Source organism: Zootoca vivipara, chromosome 6 (genome assembly GCF_963506605.1).
Source record: "Zootoca vivipara chromosome 6, rZooViv1.1, whole genome shotgun sequence".
Taxonomy (NCBI): domain Eukaryota; kingdom Metazoa; phylum Chordata; class Lepidosauria; order Squamata; family Lacertidae; genus Zootoca; species Zootoca vivipara.
The window spans coordinates 4,784,234-4,809,846 of NC_083281.1; the positions used below are offsets into that span (position 1 = coordinate 4,784,234).

The 25,613-nt window shown below is 48.2% G+C and overlaps 1 protein-coding gene across 1 annotated transcript in view; it reads left to right on the forward strand.

The window, feature by feature from the left end:
• POLRMT (RNA polymerase mitochondrial) overlaps window positions 1-21,235 on the forward strand; it is a 49,087-nt gene extending 27,852 nt beyond the window's left edge. The window contains exons 16-21 of the mRNA XM_060275334.1: window positions 662-714; window positions 2,928-3,026; window positions 7,252-7,324; window positions 9,649-9,740; window positions 10,681-10,754; window positions 18,317-21,235. Of these exons, the coding sequence (XP_060131317.1) occupies window positions 662-714; window positions 2,928-3,026; window positions 7,252-7,324; window positions 9,649-9,740; window positions 10,681-10,754; window positions 18,317-18,366 (441 nt within the window). The 3' untranslated portion in view covers window positions 18,367-21,235. The remainder of the gene's footprint in view (window positions 1-661; window positions 715-2,927; window positions 3,027-7,251; window positions 7,325-9,648; window positions 9,741-10,680; window positions 10,755-18,316) is intronic.
• The last annotated feature ends 4,378 nt before the right edge of the window (window positions 21,236-25,613 follow it).

The window sequence follows — 25,613 nt, forward strand, 5'->3', positions numbered from 1 at the left end:
AAAACATGAAACATTAAAACCTTCCCTAAACAGGGCTGCCTTCAGATGTCTTCTAAAAGTAAAGATAGATGTGTATTTCCTTGACATCTGATGGGAGGGCGTTCCGCAGGGCGGGCGCCACCACCGAGAAGGCCCTCTGCCTGGTTCCCTGTAACCTCCCTTCTCGCAGGGAGGGAACCGCCATAAAGCCCTCAGAGCTGGACCTCAGTGTCCGGGCAGAACGATGGGGGTGGAGACGCTCCTTCAGTTATACAGGGCCATTTACCAAGACCAGTGTTATGTGGTCTCTGCGGCCGCTCTCAGTCACCAGTCTAGCTGCCGCATTCGGGATTAGAAGAGAGAGTGGTGGCCCCAGATTTGCCCAGGGGACTTCACAGTAAGGTTACCAGATTTTTTTCAATGAATCCGGGCATACTTCTCAACTTCTGTTGATGTGGGTGGATTTTGTCAGGGGGCTGGTTTGTGAATCCGGGGACTGTCCCTGGGAAACGGGGATGTCTGGTAACCGTACTTCATAGGGTTTTGAACTACTCCGAACCCCCGCTGTCTTTCCAAATGTGAGATGATGCTCCAAGGATGCTCCAATTTCCTTCCTTCCTTCCTTCCTCCGTCGAACGTCAACCTGTGCTTATTTCTCCTTCCCCCCCTTCCTTTCCCCAAGGTTAAAAGCACCATGCAAGGCGTTCATCTCAGGTCGCGACACGACACCACCCAGTGAGTATCTCATCGTGGTGGTTGCGGGGGGGGGGGGCTCCAGGTTTTACCTGCCTGGCTCAAAGAGAGCTTTGCTGATCTGGTGAAACAGGTCCAAACCGATGGAAGAGCCAGGCTAAAACTTTGCCGGTGGCTGGAGCAGGAATTTTGAAGGGGAAAGCGCATCGTTTCTGTGCAGGTCAATTCTGTGTCCAGGGCAGTGTTGGTGCTTACCTTGGAAGCCCTAAATGGCCTTGGTCCAGTATACCTGAAGGAGCGCTTCCACCCCCATCGTTCTACCCGGACACTGAGGTCCAGCGCCGAGGGCCTTCACTGTGAGAAGCCAAGCTACAGGGAACCAGGCAGAGGGCCTTCTCAGTAGTGGCATCCGCCCTGTGGAACGTCCTCCCACCAGATATAATAATAATAATAATAATAATAATAATAATAATAATAATAATAATTTATTATTTATAACCCACCCACCCATCTGGCTGGGTTTTCCCAGCCACTCTGGGTGGCTTCCAACAGAAATATTAAAATGCACTAATTTCTAAAAGATTAAAAACTTCCCTAAACGGGGCTGCCTTCAGATGTCCTCTCAAAGTCTGGTAGTTATTTTTCTTTTTGACCTCTGGTGGGAGGGCGTTCCACAGGGCGGGTGCCACTACCAAGAAGGCCCTCTGCCTGGTTCCCTGTAACTGTACTGTACCAGACTTTTAGTAGACATCTGAAGGCAGCCCTGTTTAGGGAAGCTTTAAATGTTTAATAGATTATAGTATTTTAATATCCTGTTGGAAGCCACCCAGACTGCCTGGGGAAACCCAGCCAGATGGGTGGGGTACAAATAATAAATAAATTATTATTATTATTATTATTATTATTATTATTATTATTAATTCCTTATTAGGATGCTGCCCTCTTGCAAGAAGCTCCCGCCCCCTTGTGGGTGTGAGAGTGAGCAGAGAATGCCCGTTCTGGGATGGCTCCTCCCGGTGTTGCGGGATGTGATATGCTTGTGTCCGAGCAAGCAACATCTCGGAAGGGGATCCCTCTACTCGGGAAGGGAACCCAGGGGTCATCCAGCACAACCCCCTGCAAGGCAGGAATCTTGGGAGCCAGGAATGGAATACTTCCTCTTCTAGAGAGGGTGCTTGCTAGGATGCACACATGAATCATCAATATCAGTCTTTTTTCTGGGGGGGGATACACAGGGGTACGCATACCCCTAAACATTTCGTGAATCTAGGTTTGGCCTCACTGAGAGGCAGTATTTCAATATGAGTAGGAAAATGAGAACACCCCTATTTATTTTTTAAGCACTGATGGTGATGTTATTTATTTATTTATTTATTTGTTTATTTATATACATACCCTGCCCATCTTTCAGTTGTAGAAACTATTTTGGAAACAACGCAGGCTGGGATAAAGATCCTCCCTTGAAAGGCACGTTATAATAATTATTATAATTATAATTATCATTATATTTATTTATACCCCGCCCATCTGGCTGGGTTTCCCCAGCCACTCTGCCTGGCTCCCAACAGAATATTAATAATAATTTTAAAAAGCGACAAAACATAAAACATTAAAAACTTCCCTAAGCAGGGCTGCCTTCTAAAAGTAAAGGTAGTTGTTTATATCCTTGACATCTGATGGGAGGGTGTTCCACAGGGCAGGTGCCAGCACTGAGAAGGCCCTCTGCCTGGTTCCCTGTAACCTCACTTCTCACAGGGAGGGAACCGCCAGAAGGCCCCCGGAGGTGGACCCAGGTGACCGGGCTGAACGATGGGGGTGGAGACGCTCCTTCAGAGATACTGGGCCATTTAGGGCTTTCAAGGTCAACACCAACACTTTGAACTGTGCTTGGAAACGTACCGGGAGCCAATGTAGATCTTTCAAGACTGGTGTTATGTGGTCTCGGTGGCCGGTCCCAGTCCCCAGTCTAGCTGCCACATTCTGGATTAGTTGTAGTTTCCGGGTCACCTTCTAAGGTAGCCCCACGTAGAGCGCATTGCAGTAGTCCAAGCGGGAGATAACCAGAGCATGCACCACTCTGGCGAGACAGTCTGCGGGCAGGGAGGGTCTCATCCTGCGTACCAGATGGAGCTGGTGGGCAGCTGAACATCATGCAGCGCTGGAAATTGCCCACAGTGTCTGCAGGAAGCTCGTAAACACGAGAATAACTCTGCCCTCCTCCTAAAACACCCTCTCTTGCCTCGACTTCCCCGCAGGAAGCCCGACACGGTGAAGCAGAAGAACGCTTTCCCTCCGAACTTCATCCATTCCTTGGACTCCACACACATGATGCTGACCGCTTTGCACTGTCACAGGTACCGGGTTCTTTTTTTGTTTGTTCTGAGACGCTTTGGGGGCGCCCCTTCCCACAGGCAGCTAAAAACGGGGCGCAGGGCTCCCTTTCCTCGAATGGCATCAACGGGGATAGTTGCCAACGGGACGACAGCAACATTCCTCAACGCCAAAGTTGTATTAGTTATTCTGACGAATTCGTTGGCATAGTTTGCTTTGCATGCTACAAGCATCTCCCAATTTATTACTTATTTAGTCATTTTTATTTGATTTTAGAGAATATAAAGATATATACAAAGTCAATTATAAATCCATACGAAGAGATTGCTCTGTATCTCAAGACTTTCCCCCTCCATGGGTCAATATTATATCAGTCTGTTATTCACGTTTTTTATCCACCCAAGCTGTCCATAGTTTTTGCTACAAGTGTGGTTAAAATCCTGCTAATGTTTTCACCTGCTTACAGTAGTCTCCTAAATAAATTATAAAATTTCCCCCATTTTTTTTAAAGTTCTTGTCCTCTTGGTTCCTTGAGCTTCCCAGTTAATTTTGCCCTTTCAGCATAGTCTATCAACTTATTCTGGATCCACACGTCCTTCCACAGTGGGGACATAGGTTTCCGGACGGGAGTTGATCCCAGTGAGGGTTTGCCAAGTGTGCCTTCCTCTTAGCATGTTTCTCCCTTGCATCCTGAGTTTGAGCGTCTTCAAAGCCCATGACACCTTTGGGAAAGGCTGTTCTCCAACTGGAGCGCTTGCAGGCCAGTGTTTCCCAGTTGTCCGTGTTTATAGTGCATTTTTAAAGATTTGCCTCGAGAGAGAGTCTTTGAACCTCTTTTGTTGACCACCAGCATTACGCTTTCCGTTTCTAAGTTTGGAATAGAGTAGTTGCTTTGGAAGACGATCATCAGGCATCCGCACAACATGACCAGTCCAACGAAATTGATGTTGAAGAATCATCGCTTCGACACTGGGGATCTTTGCTGCAGGGGGGTGGACTAAGATGAACTTCAGGGTCCCTTCTAGCTATGATTCTGTGATGTTTAGTTAGAATCATCCTTAGAATCATAGAAAATTTAGTTTGGAAGGGACCCAAGTGTTATCTATCCCAGCCCCTTGCGATGCAGGAATCTTTTGCCCAGGGTAGGACTCAAACCCACAACCCCGAGGTTGAGCTGTTCCCTACTGAGCTATCCCTTGTTTCCTGCTGCTCTGGAGGGCAGGATCTGAGCTGACAGATTCGAAGCATGAGAAAGGCCAGTGGCCCTGATCAGCCCAGGGGGGTGGGTTTGGGGGGCAGTGTCCCCTGAGCCATAAATTAAATCATCCAACTTGTGAATCCCGTCGGCATACCCTGGGCACGGCTTTTAGGGAAGTAACTAGCTCAGAGCCGCTCCTTTTCTTGCTCTTTGCTCTAATGCCACTGGGTGGTGCTCCCAGCCAGATTAGATCTGAGCAGAGCCCTTGACCACAGGGAGGGGCCTGTCCTCCTTTGCCCCCCCCTCCCAATCAGTTTGTATTTTGGAGAACGGTTTCCGGGTGCACAGCCTGGGAGTCATTTTGGATCACAGCTGTCCGTGGAGGCGCAGGTCAATTCTGCGTCCAGGGCAGCTGTCTGCCAGCTCCCATCTGGTACGCAGGATGAGACCCTCCCTGCCCGCAGACTGTCTTGCCAGAGTGGTGCATGCTCTGGTTATCTCCCACTTGGACTACTGCAATGTGCTCTCCGTGGGGCTACCTTTGAAGGTGACCTGGAAACTACAACTAATCCAGAATGCAGCAGCTAGACTGGGGACTGGGAGCGGCCGCCGAGACCATATAACACCGGTCCTGAAAGATCTTCATTGGCTCCCAGTATGCTTCTGAGCACAATTCAAAGTGTTGGTGCTGACCTTGAAAGCCCTAAACAGCCCAGTATCCCTGAAGGAGCTTCCCCACCCCCATCGTCCAGCCCGGACACGGAGGTCCAGCTCCGAGGGCCTTCTGGCGGTTCCCTCACTGTGAGAAGTGAGGTTGCAGGGAACCAGGCAGAGGGCCTTCTTGGTGGTGGCACCCGCCCTGTGGAACGCCCTCCCAGCAGATGTCAAGGAAATAAACAACAATTTTACTTTTAAAAGACAACTGAAGGCGGCCCTGTTTAGAGAAGTCTTTAATGTTTGATGCTGCATTGGTTTTAATATTCGGTTGGGAGCCGCCCAGAGTGGCTGGGGAAACCCAGCCAGATGGGCGGGGTATAAATAATAAATTGTTGTTGTTGTTATTTCCTTTTACGAGGCTGGAGAGGCAGGAAGGGATGGCAGCCCCTGGTTACATAGAATAGAGTCATAGAATCATAGAATCATATAGTTGGAAGAGACCACAAGGGCCATCCAGTCCAACCCCCTGCCGAGCAGGAAACACCATCAAAGCATTCCTGACAGATGGCTGTCAAGCCTCCGCTTAAAGACCTCCAAAGAAGGAGACTCCACCACACTCCTTGGCAGCAAGTTCCACTGTCGAACAGCTCTTACTGTCAGGAAGTTCTTCCTAATGTTTAGGTGGAATCTTCTTTCTTGTAGCTTGAATCCATTGCTCCGTTACAATCGGAGGAGGTCGGAAGCTGCCTTATGCAGTGTTAAGCCACCGCTCCCATCTAGACCAGCACTGCCTGCACTGGTTGGCAGCGTCTCTCCAGGCAGGGAGTCTCTCCTAACCTGGAGATTCTAGGGGTTCTGGGAGACCGTGGTGCAGGAAACGGTTGGGGAGCAGACGGATTTTCACTTGCCCAACTGCCGCCTCTTCTTCTTTTTTCTTTCTTTTTTCCTTTTTTAAAAATGATTTGTATTTAAATAATTAAATAATCCGGGGGCAGCTGTATTGTCTCATCCTAAACTACGACTTAACATTCATTGCTCCGTCTATTTTGGCCTCTGGCCCTGCCCCACCAGTATTATGTGGCCCCCGGAAACTTGCCCCAAAGTGAATGCAGCCCTCGGGTAGGGAAAGGCTCTCCCCGAGCCTTTATTTATTTTGTATAATTTATAAGGGCGGCGCGCCCGGCCCGGAAGTGACCCGAAAGCATCACAGAAAGGGGGGCAAGGTTGTGTTCAGGCTTTAGCGATGGTGCTTCAAATATATACGTGGTTTCGCTTAAACATGGGGTGCCTCTGAAACGTAAACCGCCTTGGTAAATTGGGATTCCACAAAACCCCAAGAACTTCAAAGCGGATTACAAAAAGATAACTCCCTAGAATCGGGGGGTGGGGGCGAATTTACAAGACGTTAAAGCATACAAGAAGTTGAAATACTAAGACAGATTAAAATTCACTTTTATTTATATACGCCACTACTGCGGCCCGTGTTTTGTTAGCCCCCAAATGGAAAACGAGCGAGGTGCCAACCAAAGAAGGATGGCAACTCGAGTTGGCAGAATATGCGAAGCTTGCAGTCTTAAAATATAGAATAAGAGAACAAGAAGAACATACGTTTAGAGAGGATTGGAAAACGTTTATTGAGTATATGGGAAACAACTGTGAAGCTGAAAACGCAGGCAGCCTTAAGATAAATTCAACAGTGTAAACAAGTTTTGATGGATGCAATAATGGAAAACTGAATGGTATAGTTTTTGTAAAAACATGCAGGGATTCACGATATGTAAAATGAACCATGGAAAGAGAAGAAGGGAAGTTGTTGATATCTTAAGGATGTAAAACTGAGTATTTTAAATTGTAAAACAGAAAATTGAATAAAAATTATACAGTGGTACCTTGTTTCTCAAACTTAATCCGTTCCGGAAGTCCGTTCCAAAACCAAGGCACGCTTTCCTATAGAAAGTAATGCAAAACAGATTAATCCGTTCCAGACTTTTAAAAACAACCCCTAAAACAGCAATTTAAGATGATTTTTTACTATCGAACGAGACCACTGATCCATAAAATGAAAGCAATAATCAATGTACTGCAGTCACACAATCAATCAATCAGGTTCCACAAAAATGCAAAATAGCAAAAAACAGACAGACCTCAACGTAACACTCAAAACGGAGCACGTTCGGCTTCTGGAAAAAAAGTTCGCAAACCCGGAACACTGCAGTGTTTGGGTTGCAAGCTGTTTGAGTACCAAGGCGTTTGAGAACCAAGGTACCACATTGCTATATCTCAGGACCTGTGTGGGCTTGTCTGAACAGGGAAGTTTTTAGCCTTGACCTCAGCCGTTGTGCATCGTGGGTTAGTAGAAGGGATGAAGAGCTTGACTTTTTTATGTCCCCTAGGGAGGGGCTGACCTTTGTCTCCGTGCACGATTGCTACTGGACTCACGCGCTCACAGTCGACATCATGAATCGGGTAAGCTGGTCTCCCCCCCCCCCACTGCCACACCAGATCCTCAGCCCTGACCTATGGCGAAACCTGTCCAGAGTTTTGGGGCGGCTTCTCTGAAGAGCCCCCTTCTCCAGGAAAGACATGACGTTTACCCTGGCAAGTACAGGTGCAACTCGGAAAATTAGAATATCGTCGAAAAGTGCTTTTATTTCAGTAATGCAACTTGAAAGGTGAAACCAATATATGAGATAGATGCATGACATGCAAAGCAAGATATGTCAAGCCTTTTTGTTGTAATTGTAATTATTTGTCCTTAGGTCAATTATAAATGGAATGTAATTAATGAAATGTAATAGCGATGTTTATTTTTGTATTATTGTAACGATTTGTTTTATTGCTGTGGAATTTCTAAAAGAAAGCATTTGTAAAAATTAAAAGAAAAATAAATAATAATAAGTTGCATTACCATAGCTGCCAAGTTTTCCCCTTTTCTCGCGAGGAAGCCTATTCAGCATAAGGGAAAATCCCTTTTAAAAAGGGATAACTTGGCAGCTATGTGCATTACTGAAATAAATGCACTTTTTGACGATATTCTAATTTTCCGAGTTTCACCTGTAACAATGAGGATAGGAGTGTAAGAAGAGCTCCAGCTGGATCAGGCAAGTGGGAGCCCACCTAGTCACAGAATCGTAGAATGCTGGCGTCGGAAGGGGGACACCCCAGGGTCATCTAGTCCAACCCCCTGCATTGCAGGAATCTCAGCTAGAGCATCCAGATCTGAAGGCAGCTGTGTTTAGGGAGGCTTTTTAATGTTTAATAGATTATTTTATTTTATTTTTCTGTTGGGAGCTGGGCAGAGGGGCTGGGGAAACCCAGCCGGATGGGCGGGGTATAAATAATTTATTATTATTCTAAGGGGGGGGGAAGTACAGAGAACCGCCCCCTTGCATCAGAAGTAGCTCCTCCCCAAGTAGAGAGGGAAGCGAGGGCTTGGAGGAAGTTAGTGAGGGAATGGAGGGAGGGCCAGGGCTCCAGCAACATGAGAGAGCACCGGTCACACAGGAGTGAGGAAAGGGAGGGGGAGAAGGGAGAAAGCGAAAGCCTGGAGCGTAGACCTCTTCCTCCGGTTCCGGAATTACGCAGAAGAAAGAGAGGGAGGAGATTCACTGTCCCGAGACTACTATGTTGGAGAAGGTCACGTGGGGGGGCAGTGCCGGATTCTGCATTGGACTGAGCAGACATGTTGTACATACCCAGCTCACTGTAAATAGCCTGCACTAAATAAAAACTGCTGAAAGACAAGCATGCAGAGCGTCGTTACTCTAGAGTAGTCACAAGAACCTCTGACTATTATTATTGTTATTATTATATAATGGCGGGTGGCCAGCAAACTAGGCTGCTGGCTCCCTCGGTCAGAGCGTGGCACTGATAATCCCACGGTAGTGGGTTTGATCCAGCTGCTTATTCCTGCATTGTAGGGATTTGGCCTCCAGCTCTTAGGAAACTTCTGTTCAAAAACCTCCAAGGAAGGAGAGTCTAACCCTCCCCGAGGGAATCTCCCAACAGCTCTCACCATCAGAAAATTCTCCCCCATGTTGAGTCGGAATCTCCTGTCTTGTAACTCGAAGCCAGCAGCCTCCTGTTTTTTTTGGGGGGGGCACCCACATTTCCACCCCCCCACCCCAATGGGAAACCCACAAGCTGTAACTGAGCACAAGAGCCCTCCCTCCCTCCTCCCATGGATGGTTTCCAGCAACTGGTATTCACAAACAATACAGTGGTGCCTTGGTTCTCAAACACCTTCGTACTCCAACAACTTGGAACCTAAACACTCCAAACCCGGAGGTAAGGGTTCCGGTTTGCGGACGTTTTTCAGAAGCCGAACGTGCTCCGTTTTGAGCGTTAACGCTTCCAATTTGAGTGTTACTGCTGAGGTCTGCCTGTTTTTGCTACTGTCTGGAACGGATTAATCCGTTTTGCACTACTTTCTATGGGAAAGCTCGCCCTGGTTTTGGAACGCTTTGGTTTTGGGAACGGACTTCCGGAACGGATTAAATTTGAGAACCAAGGTGGTTTTGGAACGGACTTCTGGAACGGATTAGGTTTGAGAACCAAGGTACCACTGTACTTCTACCATGGAGGCAGAGTGTAGCCACAAATTTGTCATCTTTTAACGCCATCCAAGCGGGCGGTTATCTCGGCCTCCTGCAGGAGTGAGCTCCACAGTTTAACAAGAGAGCCCTTCTTTTAACCTGCCCCATATCTTTCGAAGTGGCTTCGCCGGACGCCCTCGAGTGCTAGCATTTTGGACAATGGCGGTGATTTTCCCCCTCCCTCTTGTGTTTCAGGTGTGCCGCGAACAATTTGTGCAGCTCCACAAGCACCCCATCTTAGAGGAACTCTCCCAGTTCATGCTGCAGAAATACTGTTCCCACGTTCCGTAAGTGTGTGTCGCTTTCTTATTTATTATTTGTACCCTGCCCATCTGGCCAAGCCTCCCCAGCCACTCTGGGCAGCCCCCAACAGACTATTAAAAACACGATAAAACATCAAACATTAAAAAAAACTTCCTTAAACAGGGCTGCTTTCAGATGTCTTCTAAAAGTCAGGTAGTTGTTTATTTCCTTGACATCTGTTGGGAGGGCATTCCACAGGGAGGGCGCCACCACCGAGAAGGCCCTCTGCCTGGTTCCCTGTAACCTCACTTCTTGCAGGGAGGGAACCGCCAGAAGGCCCTCGGAGCTGGACCTCACTGTCCAGGGTTGAACGATGGGGGTGGAGATGCTTCTTCAGGTATACTGGGCCGAGGCCATTGAGGGCTTTAAAGGTCAGCACCAAGACTTTGAATTGTGCTCAGAAACGTACTGGGAGCCAGTGTAGGTCTTTCAGGACTGGTGTTATATGGTCTCGGTGGCTGCTCCCAATCACCAGTCTAGCTGCTGCATTCTGGATTAGTTGCAGTTTCTGGGTCACCTTCAAAGGTAGAGCCCACATAGAGCGCATTGCAGTGGTCCAAGCGGGAGATAACTAGAGCATGCACCACTCTGGCCAGACAGTCTGCAGGCAGGGTGAGTCTCAGCCTGCGTACCAGATGGAGCTGGTAGGCAGAATTGACCTGCCCCTCCATGAGGACAGAGGATGCTGAAAAGAAAATACAGATAGCGCCTGCCTGGTTTGCAGTGTCAGGTAGTTCCCAAGGTGCATACACTATTGGAGACAACCTCCTGGAGGCATGTAGGATTGTGTTCTTAAGCCTTAAGACAGGGATGGCTCGAGGGGAAAGAAAGAAGGTTTCCTTGTTGTTGTTTTTTCCTGCAAAGATGTTTAATTATTATTTGGGTGGCACCTTTATTACAGAAAACAATATTTTCCTTCTCCAGGGTTGAGATGAAGGACAAGAAGGCAAATGAGTACCAGAGGCTGATTCAGCTTCTGTCTAGCATCCCTAAGAAAGGTAGGAGCACATAGCATCTTTATTTTGGGGGCTGGGGCCGGGAGAGCCTATCGTCAGCAGACAATCCACGCCAGGGCCGATCCCACCGTATATTCCTTAGATTTTTTTCCCCTGGACCTGCCTCTGAAGGAACGCAGACTCTACATATACCTATAAATACTAATACCACTGAAATTTCTTTTGAAAACCAACTCAGTCATTTAGCATGGCACAGCCTCTGGAACTCCCTGCTGGTTGAGATCAAGAGAGGCGCCTTCAGCATACACTTTTTGGCGCCTGCGAAAAACATTTGTTTAGGCAAGATCTATTGGCTCCCCTCGCCTGGTTTAGCAGGCCAGCCAAAGCTGTTCCCGGGATTGTGGCCTCTGTCGCCAGCTGACAGCTTCCTAGGAGCCACAGGTGAGAGCTGAGGACAGGAACCAAAGTTGGGCAAAGTACTCCCAGAAAGAGCACGACATATTCCCCAATAGTGGTACTTGTTTGTTGTTTAGTCGTTTAGTCGTGTCCGACTCTTGGTGACCCCATGGACCATAGCACGCCAGGCACTCCTGTCTTGCACTGCCTCCCGCAGTTTGGTCAAACTCATGTTGGTAGCTTCAAGAACACTGTCCAACCATCTCATCCTCTGTCGTCCCCTTCTCCTTGAGCCCTCCATCTTTCCCAACATCAGGGTCTTTTCCAGGGAGTCTTCTCTTCTCATGAGGTGGCCAAAGTCTTGGAGCCTCAGCTTCAGGATCTGTCCTTCCAGTGAGCACTCAGGGCTGATTTCCTTCAGAATGGAGAGGTTTGATCTTCTTGCAGTCCATGGGACTCTCAAGAGTCTCCTCCAGCACCATACGTAATTCAAATGCATCAATCCTTCGGCGATCGGTGATCAGCCTTCTTTATGGTCCAGCTTTCACTTCCATACATCACCACTGGGAAAAACCATAGCTTTAACTATACGGACCTTTGTCGGCAAGGTGATGTCTCTGCTTTTTAAGATGCTGCCTAGGTTTGGTACAGTGGTACTACCCCTCCTGAAATTTTTTTTTTTTTTTTGGCTTTGAGGTTTGTTTGTTTTTGTTTTTGCAAAATCTCTCTTGGGCTGTTCTTAACCCACCAAAATCTACACTTCCAACATGGGTTGCCAAATACATCCAGATTTTCCAGGCTATTTCGGCCAATTTGTCACGGCCAGATCCCGGCTACGTCCCATCAAATTTCCGGAAGTATGGCCAACCTTAATTTAAGGTAATATTGTGCTCCTTTCAACGGCCATCAGTTTCCCCAAAAGCATCCTTGGGGAGAGGGCTAAGAGTTGTTAGGAGAAACACACCCACACCCACACCCCTCAGAGATCATCAATTCCCAGAGTTCCCTGGGGATTGACCATCAAACCACTTTAGGAACCGTGCGACTTTGCTGGACACAGCCTTAAGTGTATTTAAAACCAAAACTGCAGATCTTAAAAGCATTTCAAGTTACACGATTCCTGACAGGGTACGATATAAAAGGGCCGAGACGCTCTTTAAGGAAAGCTCTCTTCGGCCACATTTACACCATCCATTTCAAGCACGATGGTGCTGCCTTAAATAACCGTGGCTCCCCCCCCCCCAAAAAAAAAGAAAAAAAGAAAAAAGGATTCTTGGAGCTGCGGTTTGCTAAGGGCACCGAGAGTTGTTCGGAGAGCCTTATTTCTCCTCCCAGAGCTACAGTTCCCAGAGTTCCCAGTAAAGAGTGGTTGATTGTAAAACTGCTCTGGGAATTGTAGCCCTGTGAGAGGGTGGGCAATAGGGGGCTCTCTCCCTTTTTAAATAAATAATAATAATTTATTGGTTTTTCCATGTATACATCCTCTAACAATATTTCTCTAACAATTTTCCATATTTCCCCCCTCCTCCCCTGGACTTCCCTCATACTCCCATTTTGTTTTATTTCCATATTACTCACCCTGCGTGTTGTTTCCCAAAATTTTCCCAGTAGTCTTACTTTTTATTATAAACAATTGTGTTTGTTTATTCAAACCCTGCCGGTGAGTCCAATTCTTTAGGTTGCCTCTTCATATATGTTGTATATAGTTCCCATTCTCTTTTAAAGTCTTTGTTATCCCTTTCATGTAATTTATCTGTTAATTTTGCCAGTTCTGCATATTCCATAAGTTTCCCTTGCCATTGTTCTTTCATTGGCATTTCTTCTGTCTTCCAAGCTTGTGCTGATATAATTCTTGCCACTGTTGTTGCTTGCATAAATAATTTCCAATTTTCTTTTTCCAAATTTCCAAATTTCTAAAACTCCCAGGAGGAATGCTTCTGGTTTCTTAACAAAAGTATTTCCCCCCCAATTCATTATATATCATTTCCCAATAATTTCTAACCCTTTTGCATTCCCACCACATATGATAAAATGTACCTTCTTTTTCTTTACATTTCCAACAGGTTTTAGGTGGGAATAGGGGGCTCTTTCCTAACCCCGAACAAACTACAGCTCCCGGAATTATTTTTTTTGGGGGGGGGGAGCCTGTTTAAAGGTGGCGTCGCGGTTTGGTGTGGAAGTAGCTATCAGAAAAACAATTTTCAGGGGGAGCAAAAAGGCCAAGTGCACCAAGAAGCTGATTTTCGTAGCACCCGGTTCCTGGCTGATGTGAATCGTGGCCCCGGGGCGTACGGGTCTCTGAACAGCACCCCATTTTGGGGGGTGCAGCAATTGGGCAGTGGGTGGAAAACATTTTCAGAAACACTTCCCCGTACTTTGCCTAATTCTCCCCCCCCCCCTCTCCCTCATTGCCTCCCTTCCCAACCATGCTGAGCTGTTCCTAATCTTATCTTTTAAACCTCTTCATTTCGGCTGCTGGATGACTCTCTGTTTGGCTCATCTGTTTGTTGGTAACAAGAGAAAGAGAGAGAATCACGTCTGCTGTGCAGTTGCCAGGATCCAGGCAAGGCCCAATTGGTGTAAAAAAACCAAAACACTGTGGCATTCTGCCACGCATGCCAAACTCTTAAATGGATCGCAGTGCCAAATGGTAGCCGCCCTTGGCGTTTTATGGGGCAGTTTGTAACATTTCACTTGCCTTGGGTTCATCCGTGCCACATCCCACTTTCGCAGGCGCACCCTGATTTCGCAGCTCGGGCCGAGATTCGAATGGGGGACGCCTGGTCTTTCTTACCACCCGCGTGGGCTTCCACCTGGAATTGGCCTTTTCACTCTGAACTGCAGGGGACCGGCAATTAGCTTGAAACGGAGCCAGGTTCCTAGTCCTTGTGGTTGTAGCATCATCGTGAGTTGTGTGTCTCCCACCCAACGAGGAAAGGTTGCTGTGTTTGGGACTTTCAGGTTTAGACAAAAGGCAAGTGAGGGGCCACGGCACAGAAGTTTGTTAAAAAGTTACGTGTGGCATCCTAACACTGAATCCGAGCTGGGACGTTGGAAAATCCAGGACAGATCTGTTTAGCGGCAGAACTCCTTGCCACATGAGGCCCTGACGGCCACCAACCTTGTTGTTGTTTAGTCGTTTAGTCGTGTCTGACTCTTTGTGACCCCATGGACCAGAGCACGCCAGGCCCTCCTGTCTTGCACTGCCTCCTGCAGTTTGGTCAGACTCATGTTGGTAGCTTCGAGAACACTGTCCAACCATCTTGTCCTCTGTTGTCCCCTTCTCCTAGTGCCCTCAATCTTTCCCAACATCGGGGTCTTTTCCAGGGATTCTTCTCTTCTCATGAGGTGGCCAAAGTACTGGAGCCTCAGCTTCACGACCTGTCCTTCCAGTGAGCACTCAGGGCTGATTTCCTTCAGAATGGAGAGGTTTGATCTTCTTGCAGTCCATGGGACTCTCAAGAGTCTCCTCCAGCACCAGAATTCAAAAGCATCAATTCTTCGGCGATCAGCCTTCTTTATGGTCCAGCTCTCACTTCCATACATCACTACTGGGAAAACCATAGCTTTAACTATACGGACCTTTGTCGGCAAGGTGATGTCTCTGCTTTTTAAGATGCTGTCTTGGTTTGTCTAGGCCACCAACCTACTATTAGTTGGCTTTAAAAGAAGATTAGGCATGTCCCTGGAGGAGGAGAGGGCTCTTCCTCCTCAAACACCATTTGCAGGGAACCGCAGGAGGGTGCGGAGGGCCGCTCTCGTGCTCGGATCCTGCTCGGAAGGTTTCCCTTTGGGGGTACCCGGTCGGCCACTGTGAGAACAGGATGCCAGGACTAAATGGCCCCGATCCCGCAGGGCTCTTCTGATGTTCTCACAGAGGCATCTCCAGGGACCTTCCTTCGCTCGAGGTATAAAATCCACAGGTTTACTCCCCATGCAGCCCTGGTTTAGACCAAGCGTTCTGGTCCTGCCTTGTTTTTGTTTTGTTTTTTTGCAGAAGGGGCATAAGCATCTGTACCCCCCCCCCCACAAAAGAAACCTCACCTGAATCCTAGCCAAGGACTCCCCCCCCCCCAATCACCACCTTCCGATCTGGAAGTGGGAAGCCACTGTCTAAAGCTTCATTTCAAAGGCAGTTTCCACCTCCTTCCATCCTCCTCCCTGGTGTGTTCTGTTGCTGCTCTCAGTTAATCTCTGTAGTCGTACACAAACCCTCTTCAGGGGATCTGTGGCTGGATGCCCATTTTCTACAGAGTCTTGTCTCTTCTCTTCTCTTCTCTTCTCTTCTCTTCTCTTCTCTTCTCTTCTCATCATCTTCTCTTCTCTTCTCTTCTCTTCTCTTCTCTCTGCTCCCATCCCCAAACACCCCATTTGCTTTTGAAGCTCAGAAGATGCTTCCCCCCCCCTTCCAGGCCTAAACAACAACAACTATTATTATTATTATTATTATCATCATCATCATCATCATTATTATTTATTGTGGCGCTGTGGGCTAAACCACTGAGCCTAGGGCTTGCTGATCAGAAGGTCGGCGGTTCGAATCCCTGTGACGGGGTGAGCTCCCGTTGCTTGGTCCCAGCTCCTGCCAACCTAGCAGTTCAAAAGCACATCAAAATGCAAGTAGATAAATAGGAACCGCTATAGCGGGAAGGTAAACGGCGTTTCCATGTGCTGCTCTGGTTTGCCAGAAGCGGCTTTGTCATGCTGGCCACATGACCTGGAAGCTATACGCCGGCTCCCTCGGCCAATAATGCGAGATGAGCGCGCAACCCCAGAGTCGGTCACGGGGTCTCTTTACTTTTACCTTTACCCTGCCCATCTGGCCAAGTCTCCCCAGCCAGTCTGAGCAGCTCCCAACAGAATCTTAAAAGCACAATAAAACATCAAATATTAAGAGCTTCCCTGAACAGGGCTGCCTTCAGATGTCTTCTAAAAGTCAGATAGTGGTTTATTTCCTTGACATCTGATGGGAGGGTGTTCCACAGGGCAGGCGCCACCACCAAGAAGGCCCTCTGCCTGGTTCCCTGTAACCTCACTTATTGCAGTGAGGGAACCGCCAGAAAGCCCTGGACCTCCATGTCCGGGCTGGACGATAGGGGTGGAGAGACTCCTTCAGGGATACTGGGCTGTTTAGGGCTTTCAGGGTCAGCACCAACACTTTGAATTGTGCTCGGAAACGTACTGGGAGCCAATGTAAGGTCTTTCAAGTGTTACGTGGTCTCGTCAGCCACTCCCAGTCACCAGTCTAGCTGCCGCATTCTGGATTAGTTGCAGTTTCCGGGTCACCTCCAAAGGGAGCCCCATGGAGAGCGCATTGCAGTAGTCCAAGCGAGAGATAACCAGAGCATGCACCACTCTGGCGAGACAGTCCGCGGGCAGGTAGGGTCTCATCCTGCGTACCAGATGGAGCTGGTAGACAGCTGCCCTGGACACAGAATTGACTTGCGCCTCCATGGACAGCTGTGAGTCCAAAACGACTCCCAGGCTGCGCACCTGGTCCTTCAGGGGCACAGTGACCCCATTCAGGACCAGGGAGTCCCCCACACCTGCCTGCCCCCTGTCCCCCGTGTGTGCTCCATGTTTCCTTAAAACAAAGAAACAAAAACAGGGTGCAGAAAGCTATTAAAGAAAATAAAAAGATACCAGCTGATGGATCAGGCCCTTGGAGTCATAGAGTTGGAAGGGACTGCCCCCCCCCGGGGGTCATGTAGCCCAACCCCCGTGCAGTGCAGAAATTGCAACCAACCTCTGTTTAAAAACCTCCTGTGAAGGAGAACCCACCGCCTTCTGAGGGAGTTTCGTTCTTGCCAGCAGAGAGTTCTTCTAGTGTTTATTTGGAATCTCTCCTTTTTTGGAGCAAGAGAAACTCCGCTTGCTCCACTATCCTTTTTCTCAGTGGCCACACACACAAAAACAGACTTTACATTTCTTTGGGCTTTACACACCCCTGACTTTGCATCTTTTTGGGCTCTCTGGTTCCTCTCTTTTCCTCCCACTCAGGGAGCCCAACAAGACCTTGGGGGGTCGTGGCAGAAAATTTGGGGGTGGCCTCGACCCCGCTGTGAGAAAAAAAAGGCAGGTCACAAAAGGAACTGAAAAGGAAACAGCTGATAACGTTAACGCCGCCGCACAAATCTGCTGTTCGGGATACTGGGTGCAGTTCCGGTTGCCTCACCCTGAAACGGGTGCTGCAGAGATGGGAAACGTTCAGAGAAGGCCCGCTAAATTGATCTGGGGGGTGGCGGTGGGGAGAAACACAGTTGGAGGCGGCCACGCTTCTGGTTGCCGCAAGAGGGCTCTTGTGCTCAGGTCGGTTTCCCACGGGCAGCTGGTCGTCCGCCGTGGGAGGGCAGGATCAGGGCTGGATTTCAGTTTGATGAGGCCCTGAGCCCCTGAAGGTAATGGGGCCCTTGATATGTCCAGCTGTCGTTTGTCAACAACAAATTGCCGCTGTTTTTTGTGTGTTGAATATATGCTATATGGTCATTGGTGGACCTCATAGGGATCTCAAGCCATTTGCACGTGTTGCCCTGCAACCAGTCCATGCAGAATGTAGACACCCTATATATAGAAAGGAGCAAACCAGGGATATTTTAGGAAGCAGGCTAGCAGGCAGGGCCCATGACTTACATCATAGGAGCCTACACAACACAAAACTCTGTTGCTGTATGTAGGTTTTATTTTATTTTTCTTTTATATTTTGGAAATGTACATCCAGGTTTTTTCCCCTTTAATTCCCCCCCCCCCAAGAGAGTGGGGCCCTAAGCTAAAGCTTGTTTAGCTTATACATATATCTGGTACTGGGCAGGATGTTCTAACCCCAGGGAGGGCGCACCCTCTCCTTGCATTCTGAACGTTACACACTCGCTTTCCCTTCCAGGTGACTGGAAGGGAAATGAACAAAGACATTGGATTCTTATCTCATTATGCATGATCAAGCTTTCTTTAGCACCTCAGCCCTTGCTTTTCCCCCGCAGGACCAATTGCAGTCATCAGCAGTCGTTAACAGCCATCTACAGGTTTACCACTCCCACCAGCCCATCACCCATTCCCACCCACCACCCACCCTCTGTATATACATAAGGGTCTGACACTTCTGTTTCAAGTGTATCTGACGAAGTGTGCATGCACACGAAAGCTCATACCAAAATATAAACTTAGTTGGCCTTTAAGGTGCTACTGAAGGAATTTTTTTATTTTCCTTCCAGGTGACTTCGACCTGGAGAAGGTGAAAGAATCCACCTACTTCTTCAGCTGACCCCGGGAGGCGTGTCAGAAGCTGTTCCTGGGGACCCTGCCTCCGCCGCCCCGTAATCCAGCTCGGAACGGGCTCTGCTACCTCCAGAGTGAAAAACAGTGGGGAATAAGTTCTTGCACCGTGCAAAACTGAAGCCTATTTGGTCCCTCTGCCCTGAGCCTCCATCAGGTGTCCTTTTCCCTCCCTTCCATCCCAGAACTCTGAGCGGCACCTTTTGCCTCCATGCACACACTGCTTCTGTTTGTTTCTTAAATGCCCAAATGGTGAAGAATCGAAGGGTGGAAGCCGTCCTCCCAGCTTGGTGCTGCTTTAGTGCCAACCCCCCCCCCAGGGCACTTGGCTTGCCACCCCGAACCTCCGCCAGCCCTCTGGAGGGGGGCACCTTTGCCTCCAGAGCTTAAGCAGGACAGTTTTGTGGAGGCAGGAGATGGTAGCTTTGACCCACAGGATTCCTCCCCTCCCTTCTCAGGGCGGCCCAAGTTGGAGACGACTCTGAAGGCTGGCATCGCCATCGTGTTGGGCTCCCGCTCCTGTTAGGCCCCCCGAACCTTTGGGGGCTGGTTGGAGCAGGATTCGTGCTTGCTGGCAACTGCAGAGCGTAGGAACCACGTGGGAAGAGAAATGGGGGTGAAATTCCCCTACCTGCCGCTGCCTGCCTTGGTTCTTCCCGCATCATCCCGCTTGCCGCTTTTGGGGAACCATGGCTGCCCCCTCGAACCACTGCCTGTGGGGTGCAGAATCGAGTCCCTCTCCGTCGGGGAATGGTTAAGTTTGTTCCAGCAGAGTAGCCTGGGGTGGGCCGTTTCGATGCCCCAAGGGAGCTGTTTCCTCCCCCTCGGCCAATGCCTGTAAATTAAAAGCCTAAAAAGAAACCTCTGCCTCGCCTCTGGAATTTCTGATCTGAACAATGCCGGTGAACGAATTCAGCAAATGCTCTTGCCTTGAGAAGCGAGGAGGCTGCCCGCAGTGTCTCTGCAACGAGTCTCTGCTTGTGGGGCTTCTTTCAAGCTCTGCAATTCAGCAACACCGAGAGGAATACCTGCTTGCAGTTCTGGTCGCCTCAGCTCAGAACGGATATGTTGGAGTTGGGAAAGGTTCAGAAAAGGGAAAGCGCAAACCATCAAGGGGGGTGGGACAACTCCCCTTTGGGGAAAGCTTGCGGCGTTTTTTAGTTTTTCGTTTAGAGAAGAGGCGGGTAAGAGCAGACAGGACGGGAATTGTATAAGGTTATGGAGAAAGTGGATGGAGAGAGGAAAACGTTAGCCCTTCTAATACTAGAGCGCTTGAGAAACTCAGTGAAGCTGAGCGTTGAAAGATGTGAGACAGGCAGAAGGCACCATGTGACCTGTGGAACTCAGTGCCACCAGAGGCAGGGGGCCGACTTTGTTAATAAGGCGCCCTGAGCACAAAATTTTCAGCTGGAGAACACCCCTGCGCTGGGAACACGCACCCCCCCCCCCAGTGGAAGAAGGCTCAGAGCCTGGGGATTGGTGGTGGGGCAACGATGGGTGGTCAGAGGGAGAAGACTAGGAAGAGGAGGTGTCAGAAGCAGAAGAGGCAACAGGGTTTAGTGAGCGGGAAGAGGCCGTGGCAGAGAGCAGTCCAGAATCGGAGGCAGGAGAGGAAGTGGGGACAGGAGACAAGAGATGAGGTCAGCTGGGGTGTGTCTCCCCGTCCTGCCACAACATGCTCCAGGGAGTCTCCTCCTCCTGGTGCAACCAGTTCCCCTCTGCCCCCTGGTCTCCCAGAACCAGCAGAGGTATGAAGAGCGTGTAGCAAAGAGAGACAAGACGATGGAGTCTTAGGCTGCTGGAGAAGGAACCGGTGGAGGAGCCTTAGAGAGCGGTGGGAAGGCAAGGACTCTCAGTCCTCGCAGCTGTTCCATTGGGGCAAGACCTACTGGAAAGGGCTGCTGCAACCACTAGGCCTGAGGGAAGGGCTGCTGTGACCACTAGGCCTGTTTTGTTTCTTTGAAGAGTCGCCTTTACCGACACTGGTGCTTTATCGACTCCCGCTCCTGAACAGCTTGCTCTAAAGGGGGATTGGAGCAACTTTTCATTTTTATAAAAAAAAAATTTATTAGTTTTACAAAAAGTTACACACCATTAACATAACATTTTTGCACGTTAAAAAAGGAAAAGGGTTCTTTTGAACCTTGAGACCTCCTTCCTTGAGACCTCCATGGGTTCCAGTTTTAAATTTTATTCCTGCATCTTTTACTGTAACCTATATCTGTTAAACAATCATTGTATCCAAAATCCATGTTACATTGCAAGTGTCATTCCTGCAACTATTTCAACTGTTTACAGTAGTCTCTCAAATATGTTAGAAAGTTATTCCACTCTTTTTAAAAATGCTTGGTTCTTCCTGGTTTCAGATCTTTCCCGTCAGTCTCTTTTCAAAAAAAAACCAAACAAACTTTTTATTCAATTTTACAAAATACATTTGAATTCAAACATTAGTCATAACCATCAACATTTAGGATTCCCTTCAACCTTAGACTCCCCTCCAACCCTCCATGGTTTCCATTATCAAACTTTTTCTGCTGCATATCATATATTTTCTCTGTCTTTCTTGAAGTAATCCATTTTCACCTTAGTTTCTAATAAATTACAAGCGTTACTCAAATCCTGCCAAGGTTTTTTGGCTGTTTACAACGTTCTCTTAAGTAAATTGTAAATTTCCCCCATTCCTTATTAAAGCTTCTATCTTCCTGGTTTCTGGTTTTCCCGGTCATTTTCGCCATTTCGGCATAGTCCATCCTCTTTGTCAGCCATTCGTCTCTGGTTGGGACTTTTATCTCCTTTCCATCTCTGGGCCAGTCGCATCCGCGCTGCTGTCGTCACGTACGTAAACAATTGTTTCTGCTCCTTTGGTATATCTGCATCTAAAATTCCTAATAAAAAGCTTGCTTCCCCCCACAAAAGTTTTTTTCAACTCGTTATACAGTGACCTTGGTTCTCAAACTTAATCCGTTCCGGAAGTCCGTTCCAAAACCAAAGCATGCTTTCCCATAGAAAGCAATGCAAAATGGATTAATCCGTTCCAGACTTTTATAAACAACCCCTAAAACAGCAACTTAACATGAATTTTGCTACCGTATCTAATGAGACCACTGATCCATAAAATGAAAGCGATAAACAACGTAGTGGTACCTCGGTTTATGAACACAATTGGTTCCGGAAGTCTGTTCATAAACTGAAGCGTTCATAAACTGAAGCGAACTTTCCCATTGAAAGTAATGGGAAGTGGATTAATCCGTTCCAGACGGGTCCGCGGAGTACTCAACCTGAAGCGTACTTAACCCGAAGCATGGGTGTAATTGGTTCCAGAAGTCTGTTCATAAACTGAAGCGTTCATAAACTAAAGCGAACTTTCCCATTGAAAGTAATGGAAAGTGGATTAATCCGTTCCAGACGGGTCCGCGGAGTACTCAACCTGAAGCGTACTTAACCCGAAGCATGGGTGTAATTGGTTCCAGAAGTCTGTTCATAAACTGAAGCGTTCATAAACTGAAGCGAACTTTCCCATTGAAAGTAATGGAAAGTGAATTAATCCGTTCCAGATGGCTCCGCGGCGTTCGTAAACCGAAAATTCATAAACCAAGGTGTTCGTAAACCGAGGTTCCACTGTACTGCAGTCACACAATCAACTGGGTTCCACACAGTCACAAAAACAAAACAAAAAATAGCCACAAAAACGCGAAATAAATAGCAAAAACAGACAGACCACAGCGTAACACTCAAATCGGAAGAATAACACTCAGAATGGAGCACGTTTGGCTTCCAAAAAAAGTTCGCAAACCAGAATACTTACTTCCAGGTTTGCAGTGTTTGGGTTCCAAGTTGTTTGAGAATCAAGGCGTTTGAGAAGCAAGGTACCACTGTATATCATTTTCCAGAGTGCTTTTGTTGTCTTGCACGGCCACCACATGTGGTAGAAAGTGCCTTCCTTCTCCTTAAACTTCCAACATAGGTTGGAAGCAGTTCTATACATCTTTGCTAATTAATGTAGGTATTTGGTGCTGGTTCTCAAGGTGGGGAGGCTGTTTGGGTCCTGCTTGTAGGATTTGCATGGGGGCAGCTGGCTGGCCAATGTGAGGACAGGATGATGGGCTAGATTCGAAGCCAGGCCCCCCTCCTGCGTCCTTGCGTCATTCCCAGAACACAAGACATTTCCCCTACCTGTTCTGAGATAAGGATGCTTCACTCGCAAGAGGCTGTGGCGTCTTAACGCTTCAGTTGTGGCTAAAATTAGAAACACCGCCTGCCTATTAGTTGTCTGGAATGTTACCAAGGGAGTGTGTTGTTTGTGCTATAATTAGTAGGTTTTTAATACAATTTTTTGCCTTGTTTCTTATTGCGGCTGCAGACTTCCGAATCTCTCTCTTTTTCAACAAGGGCCTAAAGCCCGCCGGTAAGTTTCAGCTGGATGTTGCGATTCGATTTGGCTCCCTAATATCTACATTGTTGGCCCGAGTCCGTTGCTTAAATTCGGTTGCAGGGCAACAGGACCAAGAAGCAGAAAACTGGGCAGGTTTTGTGTTTTTTTTTAAAAAAAACCTATTTATGCATTAATTTTCCTGCCTGTAAAGGGAAACCCTCGAAGGAAGCTGGCAGACATCGTAATAACTAATAAGCTGGCCAGCTTTAAAGTGGAAATCAAAGTGCAGTATCAATGAGGTCCAGCTCCAAGGGCCTTCTGGCGGTTCCCTCCCTGCGAGAAGTGAGGTTACAGGGAACCAGGCAGAGGGCCTTCTCGGTGGTGGCGCCCGCCCTGTGGAACGCCCTCCCACCAGATGTCAAGGAAATAAACAACGATCTGACTTTTAGAAGACACCTGAAGGCAGCCCTGTTTAGGGAAGTTTGTAATGTTTGATGTTATATTGTGCTTTTAATATTCTGTTGTGAGCTGCCCAGAGTGGCTGGAAAAACCCAGACAGATGGGTGGGGTATAAATAATAATAATAATAAATAATTATTGCTGGATTTGGTGCTGCTGGGATAGCTCAGTTGATAAAAGCATAGGACTCTTAATCTCAGGGTCATGAGTTCGAGCCCCACGTTTGGCAAAAGATCCTCAGGGTCCGTCCCAAACTCCACAATTCTGTGAAAAGCCTGAAGAGCACTGGGAATGGAGGAAGCTGATTAATACTGAGTCAGACCATTGGCCTGTGATGCAGCTCTTCCACTGAGCTGTGTTCTTTTCCTCTAAAGGCAAAGTAAGGTGCTAGTCCTCATGGTTCTGAATTTAAAAAATGGAATTAAGTAGGAAAGGCGGAAGCTCCTTTATACTGAGCTATACCTTTGGCCCACCCAACCCAGTGACCGGCAGCAGCTCTTTAGGCTTTCAGGCAGGACTCCGTGAGCAGCCCTGTCTGGAGATCGATCCCCTAGGTCAGTTTCCCCCAAACGGTGCATTAATCCCCGGTGCAGCAAGAGACGCTGGCACATGTGGCGGGAAGATTCAAGGGCAATCGAAATATTTAAACATTTCGGTGCGGCCTGGATTTGCAGCCAGAAACAGTACAGCCTTACCTCGGATCCTGAACACCTTGCCACTCGAACGTTTTGGCTCCCGAACGCCACAAACCCGGAAGTGAGCGTTCCGGTTTGCAAATGTTCTTTTGGAACCCGGACGTTCCGCGGGTTCCGATTCGCTGCAGGAAGCTCCTGCAGCCCATCAGAAGCTGCGCCTTGGTTTTCGAATGTTTCCGGAAGTCGAACGGACTTCTGGAACGGATTCCATTCGAGGACAAAAGGGCGACTGTACTCCAAGAGCACTGGCTATTCTTCCAGAGTTCTCCGTGGTGTGTTGTTGTGAGCAGGGATTCTCGACTCCCAACAAAGCTCAGAAAAGCGAAAGGCTTCTTTGAGTGGGCGAGGAGATGAGAGTGGGCTTGTCTCAAATTTAACCCACCTGTGAGTGGAACGGTCTCCCTCGGGAGGTGGTGGACTCTCCTTCCTTGGAGGTTTTTAAGCAGAGGTTGGATGGCCATCAGTCAGGGATACCTTGGCTGAGATTCCTGCAATGCAGAGGGTCGGACCAATCTATGATTCTGCGGTTCTGTGATTGAGTTCGTATACGTACTTAAGGTTCCTCCATAAGGTTCCTATGCTCCCAAAAATGTCCCACAAGGCAGCAGAGGTTTAGGACCAGAGTTTTCCTTCTTTCAGGCGGGCTCCTCCTCAGGGGGACAAGCCCCACCTGCCCCTCACTTCCCCTGCAGAACATGCAGAAACCACCTTCTTGACCGCTGAACCCATTCTTGGTTTTTTCCCCTGCTCCATCTGCCAGATCCTGTCTTCACCTAATTCACCGAGGGTCTCAAAACAATTTCTTCTTCTTTGGTGATCGCTCGTAGCCGAGTAAGATTGTCTTCCATGAACACATTCTTAACAGTGAGTCCGTAAGTGACTTTGGAGGCCAATTCTGGATCCACACGTCCTTCCACAGTGGTTTCCGGATGGGAGTTGATCATGGTCAGGGTTTGCCAAGCATGCCTTCCTCTTGGCGTGTTTCTCCCTTTTGCCCTGAGTCTGAGTGTCTTTAAAGTCCACAACACCTTTGGTAAAGGCTGTTCTTCAATAGGAGCGCTCACAGGCCAGTGTTTCCCAATTATCTGTGCTTATACTGCATTTTTAAAAGATTTGCCTTGTGTCTTTAAACCTCTTTTGTAGTCCACCGGCATTCCGCTTTCCATTCTTAAGTTGGGAATAGAGGAGTTGCTTGGGAAGATGATGATCAAACCATAATTTACCATCAGAGAAATAATCTGGCTCCCAAAACACAAACATCGCAAGTGCCCAAAGAGGCCCGTCTTCAGCATTTGGCAAAAGCTGTACATTGGAGGCACCAGCCGCACCTCTGTGGGGAAGTAGTTCTACTGCTTAGGGGCTGCCCCACAGAACTCCTTCCCCTGGGCTGCCACCCCATGAGCGATTGAGGGCAGAGGAACTACCAAGAGGGCCTAACCCCCTACCGATCTCGGCGCCCAATGCCTATTGACGCTAGCGAGCCTTAGAAGTTGCATTGGCACGGCTTAGGGAGCTGGGTATGTTTAGCCTGGAGAAGAGAAGGTTAAGGGGTGATATGATAGCCATGTTCAAATATATAAAAGGATGTCATATATAGGAGGGAGAAAGGTTGCTTTCTGCTGCCCCAGAGAAGCAGACACGAACCAATGGATTCAAACTACAAGAAAGAAGATTCCACCTAAACATTAGGAAGAACTTCCTGACAGTAAG